The sequence below is a fragment of the Cherax quadricarinatus genome, chromosome 12, assembly GCF_038502225.1.
Source record: "Cherax quadricarinatus isolate ZL_2023a chromosome 12, ASM3850222v1, whole genome shotgun sequence".
In the NCBI taxonomy this organism is placed as follows: Eukaryota; Metazoa; Arthropoda; class Malacostraca; order Decapoda; family Parastacidae; genus Cherax; species Cherax quadricarinatus.
This window is the reverse complement of record NC_091303.1, coordinates 27,779,378-27,794,612: the sequence shown is the minus strand read 5'-3', so window position 1 is coordinate 27,794,612 and position 15,235 is coordinate 27,779,378. Positions and strand designations below refer to the sequence as shown.

Sequence of the window (15,235 nt, the reverse complement as noted above, 5' to 3'; positions counted from 1 at the left end):
GAATTAGTAGTTTGGAAGTTAGGAGGAGGTGCGGGATTACCAAAACTGTTGTCCAGAGGGCTGAGGAAGGGTTGTTGAGGTGGTTCGGACATGTAGAGAGAATGGAGCGAAACAGAATGACTTCAAGAGTGTATCAGTCTGTAGTGGAAGGAAGGCGGGGTAGGGGTCGGCCTAGGAAGGGTTGGAGGGAGGGGGTAAAGGAGGTTTTGTGTGCGAGGGGCTTGGACTTCCAGCAGGCATGCGTGAGCGTGTTTGATAGGAGTGAATGGAGACAAATGGTTTTTAATACTTGACGTGCTGTTGGAGTGTGAGCAAAGTAACATTTATGAAGGGATTCAGGGAAACCGGCAGGCCGGACTTGAGTTCTGGAGATGGGAAGTACAGTGCCTGCACTCTGAAGGAGGGGTGTTAATGTTGCAGTTTAAAAACTGTAGTGTAAAGCACCCTTCTGGCAAGACAGTGATGGAGTGAATGATGGTGAAAGTTTTTCTTTTTCGGGCCACCCTGCCTTGGTGGGAATCGGCCGGTGTGATAATAAAAAAAAAAAAAAAAAATTATGGTTCATTAATGGGAGTTGTCACAGTTGCTTTTTGCTGATGACATTGCTTTTGGGAGATTCTGAAGATAAGTTGCAGAGGCTGGTGAAAGGTATGTAAAAGAAGAAAATTAAAAATGAACATAGGAAAGAGCAAGGTGATGAGGATAACAAATAATTTAAGTAATGAAAGACTGGATATCAGATTGGAGGGAGGGAGGGAGTGAGTATGGAGGAAGTAAATGTATTCAGGTATTTGGGAGTGGACTTGTCAGCAGATGAGTCTGTGAAAGATGAGGTGAATCATAAAATTGATGAAGAGAAAAAGGTGAATGGAGCACTGAGGAGTCTGTGGAGATAAAGAATGCTCTACATGGAAGAAAAGAGGGAATGTATGAGAGTACAGTGGTACCAACACTCTTATATGGGTGTGAAGCATGGGTGTTGAATATTGCAACAAGAAGTCTTTAGGCAGCGGAGATATGTCCAAGGGCAATGTGCAGTGTGAATGTAATGCAGGGAATCCGTAGCTTGGAGATTAGGAGGAGGTGCTGGATTTCATAAGAACATAAGAACATAAGAAAGGAGGAACACTGCAGGAGGCCTGCTGGCCCATACTAGGCAGGTCCTTTACAATTCATCCCACTAACAAAACATTTGCCCTACCCAATTTTCAATGCCACCCAAGAAATAAGCAGAAAGTCCCACTCAAATCCAACCCATCCCACTCATGTACTTATCCAACCTAGATTTGAAACTACCCAAAGTCCCAGCCTCAATAACCCAACTAGGTAGACTGTTCCACTCTTAAGGTATTATCGAGAGGGCAGAGGAAGGGTTGTTGAGGTGAATCAGACATTTAGAGAGGATGGAACAAAATAGAATGATTTGGAGGGCATATAAATGTGTAGCAGAAGAAATCTGGGTTAGGGGTCATCCTAGGAAAGGTTAGAAGGAGGGGTTAAAGGAGGTTTTGTGTACAAGGGTCTTAGACTTCCAGCAAGCGTGGGTGAGTATGTTAGATAGGAGCAAGTGGAGATGAGTGGTTTTCTGACTTGACATGTTGTTGGAGTGTGAGCAAAGAAACATTTATGAAGGAGGGGTGTTGATATGTTGCAGTTTTTTAACTACTGTAGACAGACCTCTGGCACGACATTGATGGAGTGAATGCTGATGAAAGTGTTTCTTCTTTTTTGGGTCACCCTGCCTCAGTGGTAAATGGCTGATGTATTAATAAAAAAATAGTATTATTACAATTGCACCTCATTTATTTGGGGATCACAATACTTGCCACTCGGATTGCACACACAAAAAAATAAGGATTTCACTGGCATGTCTCTGATTAATGAGAAATCATGTGATGATCTGCAGATAGAACTCAATAATTAACAGTATATAATACAAGGTATGATATAGCATGTCACCATGGTTGTTTAATATATTTATAGATGGGGTTGTAAAAGAAGTAAATGCTAGGGTGTTCGGGAGAGGGGTAGGATTAAATTATGGGGAATCAAATTCAAAATGGGAATTGACACAGTTACTTTTTGCTGATGATACTGTGCTTATGGGAGATTCTAAAGAAAAATTGCAAAGGTTAGTGGATGAGTTTGAGAATGTGTGTAAAGGTAGAAAGTTGAAAGTGAACATAGAAAAGAGTAAGGTGATGAGGGTATCAAATGATTTAGATAAAGAAAAATTGGATATCAAATTGGGGAGGAGGAGTATGGAAGAAGTGAATGTTTTCAGATACTTGAGAGTTGACGTGTCGGCGGATGGATTTATGAAGGATGAGGTTAATCATAGAATTGATGAGGGAAAAAAGGTGATTGGTGCGTTGAGGTATATGTGGAGTCAAAAAACGTTATCTATGGAGGCAAAGAAGGGAATGTATGAAAGTATAGTAGTACCAACACTCTTATATGGATGAGAAGCTTGGGTGGTAATGCAGCAGCGAGGAGACGGTTGGAGGCAGTGGAGATGTCCTGTCTAAGGGCAATGTGTGGTGTAAATATTATGCAGAAAATTCGGAGTGTGGAAATTAGGAGAAGGTGTGGAGTTAATAAAAGCATTAGTCAGAGGGCAGAAGAGGGGTTGTTGAGGTGGTTTGGTCATTTAGAGAGAATGGATCAAAGTAGAATGACATGGAAAGCATATAAATCTATAGGGGAAGGAAAGAGGGGTAGGGGTCGTCCTCGAAAGGGTTGGAAAGAGGGGGTAAAGGAGGTTTTGTGGGCGAGGGGCTTGGACTTCCAGCAAGCGTGCATGAGCGTGTTAAATAGGAGTGAATGGAGACGAATGGTACTTGGGACCTGACGATCTGTTGGAGTGTGAGCAGGGTAATATTTAGTGAAGGGATTCAGGGAAACCGGTTATTTTCATATAGTCGGACTTGAGTCCTGGAATTGGGAAGTACAATGCCTACACTTTAAAGGAGGGGTTTGGGATATTGGCAGTTTGGAGGGATATGTTGTGTATCTTTATATGTGTATGCTTCTGGACTGTTGTATTCTGAGCACCTCTGCAAAAACAGTGATAATGTGCGAGTGTGGTGAAAGTGTTGAATGATGATGAAAGTATTTTCTTTTTGGGGATTTTCTTTCTTTTTTTGGGTCACCCTGCCTCGGTGGGAGACGACCAACTTGTTGAAAAAAAAAAAAAAAAATGATATAGCATGTAATGAAAGTAGTTTGTTAGGTTATGTACAGTAGAGCCCCGCTTTACAGCGTTCCGCTAATATGGAGATTTCAAATTATGACCAAAACTCGCTATACGGCCCCCTCCACCTGACTTTCTAATACGGTCACCGCACCCCACCTGGTTTGTTTACATTCTCTGTGAGCTCCATGAGCACCGCTTCTCTCCATTATGTCTGGAAGCTTTCCAAAATTTTAAGTGTTTTAAAGTTATTTCATGTTTCATATTTATTTATTTTTTTTTTTTTTATTATCACACTGGCTGATTCCCACCAAGGCAGGGTGGCCCAAAAAAGAAAAACTTTCACCATCATTCACTCCATCACTGTCTTGCCAGAAGGGTGCTTTACACTACAGTTTTTAAACTGCAACATGAACACCCCTCCTTCAGAGTGCAGGCACTGTACTTCCCATCTCCAGGACTCAAGTCCGGCCTGCCGGTTTCCCTGAACCCCTTCATAAATGTTACTTTGCTCACACTCCAACAGCACGTCAAGTATTAAAAACCATTTGTCTCCATTCACTCCTATCAAACACGCTCACGCATGCCTGCTGGAAGTCCAAGCCCCTCGCACACAAAACCTCCTTTACCCCCTCCCTCCAACCTTTCCTAGGCCGACCCCTACCCCGCCTTCCTTCAGTTAATAATACTTATGTGTACATGTAGCTAAATGAACTTACAAACTGTGCTGGCAAGCAGGTACACATTAAAATCACTAAGAGTGTCTTATTAGTCTTGAGAATGCCATATTAATAATGATAATAATAATACACAATAAAAATCACTCTAAGGCACATTAAATGTTGTATATTACACTAATATAAACATTTTCATTAATCCATCTATGATATTTTTTCAGAATTATATGATAAACATGCAGTGTAACATATAAACTTGATAAATACACCCCACAGTAGAATAAATTAACATCAATATGAGATGTTAGGTGTAGATGAGCGTGTATCAACGAAAGCCAGATGCCATCTGTTTGTTTACATCCTCTGCAACTTTCCTCTCTCATTTACTCATTCTCTCTCTCTCTCTCTCTCTCTGTCATTCATTTTTATATCGTTTATTCACCTCTCACCCAACATTAAGACTAAAAATATTTTAAGGTAAGTAATGAGTGTACCGTATAGGCATTTTATTGCTCTAGGGCACTTTAAATGTGCCTCTGCAAAGACAGTGATTATGTATGAGTGATGGTGAAAGCGTTGAATGATGAAAGCTTTTTCTTTCTTTTTTGGGTCACGCTGCCTCGGTGTTAAAAAAAAAAAAATGCTCATGTAAATTACTTTGTAAATACCACAGTCTTTTGCTGCAAGAAAAGCTGAAACTTATATCAGGAAAATGCTTGAAGTATGTTTTTTTTTCCTTTATCCAATATCCTAATTCTCTCTGTAACTTCAAATACATTGACTGTTCTTTCTGATAATAGCTTATTGCTGTGCTTCATGTTATACTGTGTAGATTGATGATATGTGAACACTCAGTGATAGTGCAGAAAAATGGTTAGTCCAAGGAATTAGAGCTACTCTCCCTTTTAATATAATCTAATTTCCTCCTATACTCCAAGCATTGTATGACTTAAGGGTTTAACAGTGCCCAGGGAATATAATAATTATTAAAATGTCTTTCTTGCTGTCCAATGTAATGATCATCATTGTCTCCTTTGTATCACTGCCTAGCTTAACACTCACTGATAATTACACAATTTGAGGTAAAGCAACATATTAATTGAGTAGTAGGTTGGTAGACAGCAACCACCCAGGGAAGTACTACCATCCTGCCAGATGACTGTGAAACAGAAACCTGTAACTGTTTTGCATGATGGTAGGATTGCTGGTTTCTTTTTCTGTCTCATAAACACGCTAGATAACAGGGATATCTTGCTACTCCTACTTACACTTTGGTCACACTTCACAGACACGCACATGCATATATATATACATACATCTAGGTTTTTCTCCTTTTTCTACATAGCTCTTGTTCTTCTTTATTTCTTCTATTGTCCATGGGGAAGTGGAAAAGAATCTTTCCTCCGTAAGCCATGCGTGTCGTATGAGGCGACTAAAATGCCGGGAGCAATGGGCTAGTAACCCCTTCTCCTGTAGACATTTACTAAAAAAGAGAAGAAGAAAAACTTTATAAAACTGGGATGCTTAAATGTGCGTGGATGTAGTGCGGATGACAAGAAACAGATGATTGCTGATGTTATGAATGAAAAGAAGTTGGATGTCCTGGCCCTAAGCGAAACAAAGCTGAAGGGGGTAGGGAGTTTCAGTGGGGGGAAATAAATGGGATTAAATCTGGAGTATCTGAGAGAGTTAGAGCAAAGGAAGGGGTAGCAGTAATGTTGAATGATCAGTTATGGAAGGAGAAAAGAGAATATGAATGTGTAAATTCAAGAATTATGTGGATTAAAGTAAAGGTTGGATGCGAGAAGTGGGTCATAATAAGCGTGTATGCACCTGGAGAAGAGAGGAATGTAGAGGAGAGAGAGAGATTTTGGGAGATGTTAAGTGAATGTATAGGAGCCTTTGAACCAAGTGAGAGAGTAATTGTGGTAGGGGACCTGAATGCTAAAGTAGGAGAAACTTTTAGAGAGGGTGTGGTAGGTAGGTTTGGGGTGCCAGGTGTAAATGATAATGGGAGCCCTTTGATTGAACTTTGTATAGAAAGGGGTTTAGTTATAGGTAATACATATTTTAAGAAAAAGAGGATAAATAAGTATGCAAGATATGATGTAGGGCGAAATGACAGTTTGTTGGATTATGTATTGGTAGATAAAAGACTGTAGAGTAGACTTCAGGATGTACATGTTTATAGAGGGGCCACAGATATATCAGATCACTTTCTAGTTGTAGCTACACTGAGAGTAAAAGGTAGATGGGATACAAGGAGAATAGAAGCATCAGGGAAGAGAGAGGTGAATGTTTACAAACTAAAAGAGGAGGCAGTTAGGGTAAGATATAAACAGCTATTGGAGGATAGATGGGCTAATGAGAGCATAGGCAATGGGGTCGAAGAGGTATGGGGTAGGTTTAAAAATGTAGTGTTAGAGTGTTCAGCAGAAGTTTGTGGTTACAGGAAAGTGGGTGCGGGAGGGAAGAGGAGCGATTGGTGGAATGATGATGTAAAGAGAGTAGTAAGGGAGAAAAAGTTAGCATATGAGAAGTTTTTACAAAGTAGAAGTGATGCAAGGAGGGAAGAGTATATGGAGAAAAAGAGAGAAGTTAAGAGAGTGGTGAAGCAATGTAAAAAGAGAGCAAATGAGAGAGTGGGTGAGATGTTATCAACAAATTTTGTTGAAAATAAGAAAAAGTTTTGGAGTGAGATTAACAAGTTAAGAAAGCCTAGAGAACAAATGGATTTGTCAGTTAAAAATAGGAGAGGAGAGCTATTAAATGGAGAGTTAGAGGTATTGGGAAGATGGAAGGAATATTTTGAGGAATTGTTAAATGTTGATGAAGATAGGGAAGCTGTGATTTCGTGTATAGGGCAAGGAGGAATAACATCTTGTAGGAGTGAGGAAGAGCCAGTTGTGAGTGTGGGGGAAGTTCGTGAGGCAGTAGGTAAAATGAAAGGGGTAAGGCAGCCGGGATTGATGGGATAAAGATAGAAATGTTAAAAGCACGTGGGGATATAGTTTTGGAGTGGTTGGAGCAATTATTTAATAAATGTATGGAAGAGGGTAAGGTACCTAGGGATTGGCAGAGAGCATGCATAGTTCCTTTGTATAAAGGCAAATGGGATAAAAGAGAGTGCAAAAATTATAGGGGGATAAGTCTGTTGAATATACCTGGTAAAGTGTATGGTAGAGTTATTATTGAAAGACTTAAGAGTAAGACGGAGAATAGGATAGCAGATGAACAAGGAGGCTTTAGGAAAGGTAGGGGGTGTGTGGACCAGGTGTTTACAGTGAAACATATAAGTGAACAGTAGTATTTAGATAAGGCTAAAGAGGTCTTTGTGGCATTTATGGATTTGGAAAAGGCGTATGACAGGGTGGATAGGGGGGCAATGTGGCAGATGTTGCAAGTGTATGGTGTAGGAGGTAGGTTACTGAAAGCAGTGAAGAGTTTTTACGAGGATAGTGAGGCTCAAGTTAGAGTATGTAGGAAAGAGGGAAATTATTTCCCAGTAAAAGTAGGCCTTAGACAAGGATGTGTGATGTCACCGTGGTTGTTTAATATATTTATAGATGGGGTTGTAAGAGAAGTAAATGCGAGGGTCTTGGCAAGAGGCGTGGAGTTAAAAGATAAAGAATCACACACAAAGTGGGAGTTGTCACAGCTGCTCTTTGCTGATGACACTGTGCTCTTGGGAGATTCTGAAGAGAAGTTGCAGAGATTGGTGGATGAGTTTGGTAGGGTGTGCAAAAGAAGAAAATTAAAGGTGAATACAGGAAAGAGTAAGGTTATGAGGATAACAAAAAGATTAGGTGATGAAAGATTGGATATCAGATTGGAGGGAGAGAGTATGGAGGAGGTGAATGTACGTATTCAGATATTTGGGAGTGGACGTGTCAGCGGATGGGTCAATGAAGGATGAGGTGAATAATAGAATTGATGAGGGGAAAAGGGTGAGTGGTGCACTTAGGAGTCTGTGGAGACAAAGAACTTTGTCCTTGGAGGCAAAGAGGGGAATGTATGAGAGTATAGTTTTACCTTCGCTCTTATATGGGTGTGAAGCATGGGTGATGAATGTTGCAGCGAGGAGAAGGCTGGAGGCAGTGGAGATGTCTTGTCTGAGGGCAATGTGTGGTGTGAATATAATGCAGAGAATTCGTAGTTTGGAAGTTAGGAGGAGGTGTGGGATTACCAAAACTGTTGTCCAGAGGGCTGAGGAAGGGTTGTTGAGGTGGTTCGGACATGTAGAGAGAATGGAGCGAAACAGAATGACATCAAGAGTGTATCAGTCTGTAGTGGAAGGAAGGCGGGTTAGGGGTCAGCCTAGGAAAGGTTGGAGGGATGGGGTAAAGGAGGTTTTGTGTGCGAGGGGCTTGGACTTCCAGCAGGCGTGCGTGAGCGTGTTTGATAGGAGTGAATGGAGACGAATGGTTTTTATTACTTGACGTGCTGTTGGAGTGTGAGCAAAGTAACATTTATGAAGGGGTTCAGGGAAACTGGCAGGCCGGACTTGAGTCCTGGAGATGGGAAGTACAGTGCCTGCACTCTGAAGGAGGGGTGTTAATGTTGCAGTTTAAAAACTGTATTGTAAAGCACCCTTCTGGCAAGACAGTGATGGAGTGAATGATGGTGAAAGTTTTTCTTTTTCGGGCCACCCTGCCTTGGTGGGAATCGGCCAGTGTGATAATAAAAAAAAGAATAAAATAAATAATAAAAAAAATAAGTACAATGGTTCCTCGGTGTACGTCTGCTTTGGAATAAGTCCAACTTGGTATATGTCCTGTTTGGACGTGAAAATTTTTGTTTTGTATACAACCTTTGTTTAGAATACGACTCATGTGCTAGAACTTATATGGGTCAGAATGAGTCATGCAACTGCATCCTAGACGGCTACACTGTAGCCCAGAGCCATGTTATTACCATCTACATACCTTGTTCACTGAATTTAATCGTTTCTAACAACTACCTTTAGATGCCATCATAAACAAAGGGAGAAGTAATAAATAAGTCATGCTGAGAATTGTAAACAAAAGTGGAGTGACTAGGCCAAACGCAGATTCATACACGTTTTCTTTGGTGCTGGACCACAGAAAACGTAATGTTTTCCCTCTGCCCGGCATATAAACATAGCATGTTTATATGCTATGTAACGTGTTCCTTATATAATTTTGAAGAAAATATCATAGATGGATTAATGAAAATGTCTATATTAATGTAAAATAAGACATTTAATGTGCCCAAGAGTGAGTATTATTAGTATTACATAATGTTTTCCCTTTGCCCAGCAGCCACACCTCCATAGCATATAAACATAGCATGTCTATATGCTATGTAACGTGTTTCTTACATAATTTTAAAGAAAATATCATTGATGTAAAATAAGACATTTAACCCTTTGACTGTTGTGACCCCAAATCCTAAAGTCTCTCTGTATGTCACAAAATTTTCTAAAAAAAAAAAAAAATCTCGTGAAATGATAGAGAATCTTTTTCCAATGTTAATGACACCAAAAATACAAAATTTGATGGAAAACTTATGGAATTACACTCTTGCGAAGTTAGCGATCTCAACAATCAATGCATCAGCGATTTTGCCCACTTTGAGCCCTATTTTTGGCCAGTTCCATTGTTCCAGTCGACCAAACTTATAGCTATTTCTTTAGAACTTCATTTGTTCTATCGATTGAGTACAAGAAACCGCTCATTCACCAATTTCAACTACCCAGTAAAGTGGTCAGAAATTGGCAATTTGTCCAATTTCATGCAAATTAAAAAAGGTGGCAATTTCGAAATAGTCTAGAATGAACAATGCAGACATTCCTGGCACTAAAATAACATTGTCTCTGTTCATTAGTCACCTCTCCAGGCCCCTCTTATATTACTCTTGCTTTCTATTTTGAATTTTTATTCACACGAAAAATAGAAGATTTACTGTTATGCAGACTACTGCATTATTGTAATAATTGTATAAATAATGTCAACCCATTTGTGACTGCATATTAGAATGGCTAATTGGACACTCGGACAATGATGTCATTTGTTTACTCTTGAACATATGCAAAAATCGAACATTTCCGCTACATAGAGCTCAATTTCAAGGTCCTCTTCATCATGAAACCAATCAAAATAATCTCTATTTCTGTAATAGTATGTCTTCATTCTATCAAATGAGACCAAGAAAATGAGAAGACAACCATAAATACTATACTAAAATACACCTCAAAGTCGGCGTTTTAATTCAAAAACACGGTCGGAGGTTTATTTTTCTCATTATGCACTTCATGCTGCAGGATTTTTTTTATACTGTGCACACTGACCACACCGATCCATTCTCTCCTGGACTTCATCTTAACAGACATAGCAAATGTGATAGTAATTATGGACATGGTAGATTATAGGGAAAAAATGAGCATATTATTAGAAGACGGGGAAACTTAAGTGCCTAAGCTTAAGGCCTGGTAGACCAGGCTAGCACCAGATGAGCCTGGCCCATGGCCGGGCTCTGGGAGTAGTGAAACTCTTGAAACTCATCACAGGTATCTCACATGTGGACCTACCAGCTTTCTCCCGCTTAATTTGAAGCCACTAGAATTTTGGAGTATAAATACGTCAAAAACACTGGCTCATAAGACGTATATATATGACTAAAACAGTCAAAGGGTTAATGTGCCCAAGAGTGATTATTATGTACTATTAGTAAGGTAAAGTGAGGTTAAATTTGCATTTATTTCATCCAATTCCTTTGTATTTATGTATGTATTTTAGTATTAAGCAGTGTTTAAATTATTTTATACCACCCCATCAATGTATAATATGCCAATAACAGTAAGATTTTTTATGGGAATGGATTAATCATTTTCCCTATAGTATTTCTTATGGGAAAATTTGTTTGGCATACGTTGAAGAGTGTTGTAGTAATTGGTGACAGTACTTGTGAAGCTTTTTTGTATGTAAAAGTAGGCAAGTTGTTTATGTCTCCTGTTTTGTTTTTAAGGATGTTGATGAGTGAGACCTCTGTTGGGTTGGTTGGAGCTAGGAATAGTGTATGCAGGTAGGTGCCTGTGAGGTAGTCTGATGGAAGGGTGTTTGAGCTTGGGATTTTGCTTGCTAGATTCTTTCCTATGGTGGAGAAGAAAACATTGAGTCTGTTTGCTGTTTCAGTTGGTGGGAGTAGGGGTTCGTCTGATTTTGTTAATTTGATTGTTTTGTTTTTGGATATCCTTTTAGTTCCTAGAATTTCAGGTTGGGTTTTCCAGGTCTTTTTTTATATCACCTTTGATGTTTTGTAATCTATTCTGAATTCAGTTACTTGTGGGTGAACCATGCTATGTATCTCAAGCTGCCTTGAGTGATTGGGGGACAGAATGCTAACCTTGGTAGTGAGCATGCTTAATATAGATAATTGCAGTTCAGCAGAGCAATAGGCAGAAGGGGTCACCTTTTGTGGGACAGCAGGGTTACCTTTAGTGGGGCAACAGGGCTACTTTCAGTGGGGCAACAGGGTTACCTTTAGTGGGGCAACAGGGCTACTTTCAGTGGGGCAACAGGGTTACATTCAGTGGGGCAACAGAGTTACCTTCAGTAGGGCAACAGGGTTGCCTTCTTTAGGGCAACAGGGTTACCTTCAGTGGGGCAACAGAGTTACCTTCAGTAGGGCAACAGGGTTGCCTTCTTTAGGGCAACAGGGTTACCTTCAGTAGGGCAACAGGGTTACCTTCAGTGGGGCAACAGGGTTACCTTCAGTGGGGCAACAGGGTTACCTTCAGTGGGGCAACAGGGTTACCTTCAGTGGGGCAACAGGGTTACCTTCAGTGGGGCAACAGGGTTACCTTCAGTGGGGCAACAGGGTTACCTTCAGTGGGGCAACAGGGTTACCTTCAGTGAGGCAACAGGGTTACCTTCAGTGGGGCAACAGGGTTACCTTCAGTGGGGCAACAGGGTTACCTTCAGTGGGGCAACAGGGTTACCTTCAGTAGGGCAACAGGGTTACCTTCAGTGGGGCAACAGGGTTACCTTCAGTGGGGCAACAGGGTTACCTTCAGTGAGGCAACAGGGTTACCTTCAGTGGGGCAACAGGGTTACCTTCAGTGGGGCAACAGGGTTACCTTCAGTAGGGCAACAGGGTTACCTTCAGTGGGGCAACAGGGTTACCTTCAGTGGGGCAACAGGGTTACCTTCAGTGAGGCAACAGGGTTACCTTCAGTGGGGCAACAGGGTTACCTTCAGTGGGGCAACAGGGTTACCTTCAGTGGGGCAACAGGGTTACCTTCAGTGGGGCAACAGGGTTACCTTCAGTGAGGCAACAGGGTTACCTTACGTGGGGCAACAGGGTTACCTTCAGTGGGGCAACAGGGTTACCTTCAGTGGGGCAACAGGATTACCTTCAGTGAGGCAACAGGGTTACCTTCAGTGGGGCAACAGGGTTACCTTCAGTGGGGCAACAGGGTTACCTTCAGTGAGGCAACAGGGTTACCTTCAGTGGGGCAACAGGGTTACCTTCAGTGGGGCAACAGGGTTACCTTCAGTAGGGCAACAGGGTTACCTTCAGTGGGGCAACAGGGTTACCTTCAGTGGGGCAACAGGGTTACCTTCAGTGAGGCAACAGGGTTACCTTCAGTGGGGCAACAGGGTTACCTTCAGTGGGGCAACAGGGTTACCTTCAGTGGGGCAACAGGTGAAAAGATCAACCTCAGAGGGGTAACAGGTCACCTTCAAACAGGTTTGTATGTACATACACTAAAATAATTAAATTTCTGATTTTTAATATCTCAATTTTTTCCATAGGTACGAGGTACAGTGTTCAACGAATTAGATGATGAAAAGCTGTTCAATGTCATTGACTTCCTAGAATTTGAAGAACATTTCAAAATCGGTTTAGGAGGAGGATCAGGAAAAGCCAATGGAGATGTTTCAGAGGTTGATGCTCTACATGCTTTTGGTAGTAAAAGAATTAAGAAGCTTGAACTAACTTCTCTGATGGAACATACCCGCTTAAGAAATATTGGTAAGTATTATTATGATTGGGTTAATTAATTTTTTGCATTTGTCTAGATACACTATTACCCAGTACTATTGCTATAGCACTATGCATGTAGACTGTATAATATTTTTTTTAATATCCTTGTTGTCAGTAATGAACAAAACTTTGTAATGTAATTACATTTCTTTCTTTCAACAAACCGGCTGTATCCCACTGAGGCAGGGTGGCCCAAAAGTTTCTCTTTTCAAATTTAGTAATTTATACAGGAGAAGGGGTTACTAGCCCCTTGCTCCCGGCATTTTAGTTGCCTCTTACAACACGCATGGCTTACGGAGGAAGAATTCTGTTCCACTTCCCCATGAAGATAAGAGGAAATAAACAAGAACTAGAAAGAAAATAGCAGAAAACCCAGAGGGATGTGTGTATATATATGCTTGTACATGTATGTGTAGTGTGACCTAAATGTAAGTAGAAGTAGCAAGACGTACCTGAAATCTTGCATGTTCATGAGACAGAAAAATGGACACCAGCAATCCTACCATCATGTAAAACAATTACAGGCTTTCGTTTTACACTCCCTTGGCAGGACGGTAGTACCTCCCTGGGCGGTTGCTGTCTACCAACCTACTACCTAGAATGTAATTACATAAGGTTATTTATTATAATTTAATTTTTGTTTGCCTATTGCCTAAGAACTGGGTGATATGAGGGAGGAGGAATAACAACATAAGCCAAAACCTGCTGATCCCACAGGCTTGAATTTGGTATGTTATATGATGTTAAATGGTATCATATCTTGAGTAACATCTTACTGCACTTGGCTTGTAAAGCAGAACATTGCCCTGGGAGGGAAGGACAAGGGTTCATATATTCAGTCACTCTGGACAGCATTTTTGTTAAATGTTAAAACATAAAACTCATGAATTTGCATATTGTCCACACCCAGATGATTGCTGGGATTGTAATTAACTGGAAGTGTTAATTTCATTATATTTTATATACAATCCTACATATACAGACATACCTCAAGTAATGTGCAAGTTACATTCCTGAAATTGGCACTTTATGTAATTTCATACTGTAAAATACTTAGAGTGTATGATAAAACAGAGTTGGCTTCATGACACTCTCACAAAGTGCAAGCACATTTTTTTAAATGTTTATTTTGAAAAAAAAATGAAAGTTGTGATACAATGCATTGTAGATGTCATTGATTGTTGATCTAAAAACATGTGTAACCAAATATTAAATGAGGTTGTGGGATGCTTGCATTTGATGCTGCTGTTTGACATGGTATACTGTCTACTTACTAAAAAATGGGCATGTGCTCTATCCCAGGGGTAAACATTGATGGTTTATACACCATCAGTAGTATTATAAATTTAATAATAATGTAAGGTCAAAATTATGAGAAGGTGTGGAATTACTAAAAGTATTATTTAGAGGGCTGAGGAGGGGTTGTTGAGGTGGTTTGGTCATTTAGAGAGGGTGGAACAAAATAAGATGACTTGGAGGGTATATAAATTTATAGTGGGGGGAAGGGGAAGGGCAGGTGTCATCCTAGGAAAGGATGGAGGGAGGGGGTAAAAGAGTATTTATGTGCAAGAAGCTTCAAAATACAGCAGGCATGCATGAGTGTATTAGATAGGAGTGAATAGGGACAAATGGCTTTTGGGACTTGATGAGCTGTTGGAGTGTGAGAAGGGTAATATTTTGTGAAGGGATTTAGGGAAACCAGTTAGCCAGACTTGAGCCTGGAGGTGGGAAGTACAATGCCCACATTTTAAAGAAGGGGGTTTGGGATATCTGCTATTTGGAGTGACATCTGGACTGTCATATCTGCATGCATCTGCAAAGACAGTGATTAAGTGTGAATGATGGTGTAAGTTTTTTTTTTTTTGGGGGGGGGGGGGGGGGGGGGGGAGTCACCCTGGTTTGATGGGAGATGACCAGCATGTTAACCCTTTCACTGTTTTGGTCGTATATATATGTCTTACGAGCCAGTGTTTTGGACGTATTAATACGCATAAATTCTAGCGGCTTCAAATGAAGCAGGAGAAAGCTGGTAGGCCCACATGTGAGAGAATGGGTCTGTATGGTCAGTGTGCACCACATAAAAAAAATCCTGCAGCACGCAGTGCATAATGAGAAAAAAAAAACTGACCATTTTTTTGGATTAAAATGCCGACTTTGAGGTGTATTTTCATATAGTATTTATTGTTGTATTCTCATTTTCATGGTCTCATGTGATAAAATGGAAAACATATTACAGAAATAGAGATGATTTTGATTAGTTTCACGATAAAAACGATCTTGAAATTGAGCTCAAAGTAGCAGAAATGTTTGATTTTTACCAATGTTCAGGCGTAAGCAAATCACACCACACATCCAA

The 15,235-nt window shown here is 40.5% G+C and overlaps 1 protein-coding gene across 3 annotated transcripts in view; it reads left to right on the top strand.

Annotated features, from left to right (window-relative positions):
* Frl (formin-like protein) overlaps positions 1-15,235 on the top strand; it is a 659,403-nt gene that overhangs the window by 476,857 nt on the left and 167,311 nt on the right. For all 3 annotated transcript variants that reach the window (XM_070084297.1, XM_070084296.1, XM_070084295.1), the window contains exon 13: positions 12,648-12,867. In XM_070084297.1, the coding sequence (XP_069940398.1) occupies positions 12,648-12,867 (220 nt within the window). The remainder of the gene's footprint in view (positions 1-12,647; positions 12,868-15,235) is intronic.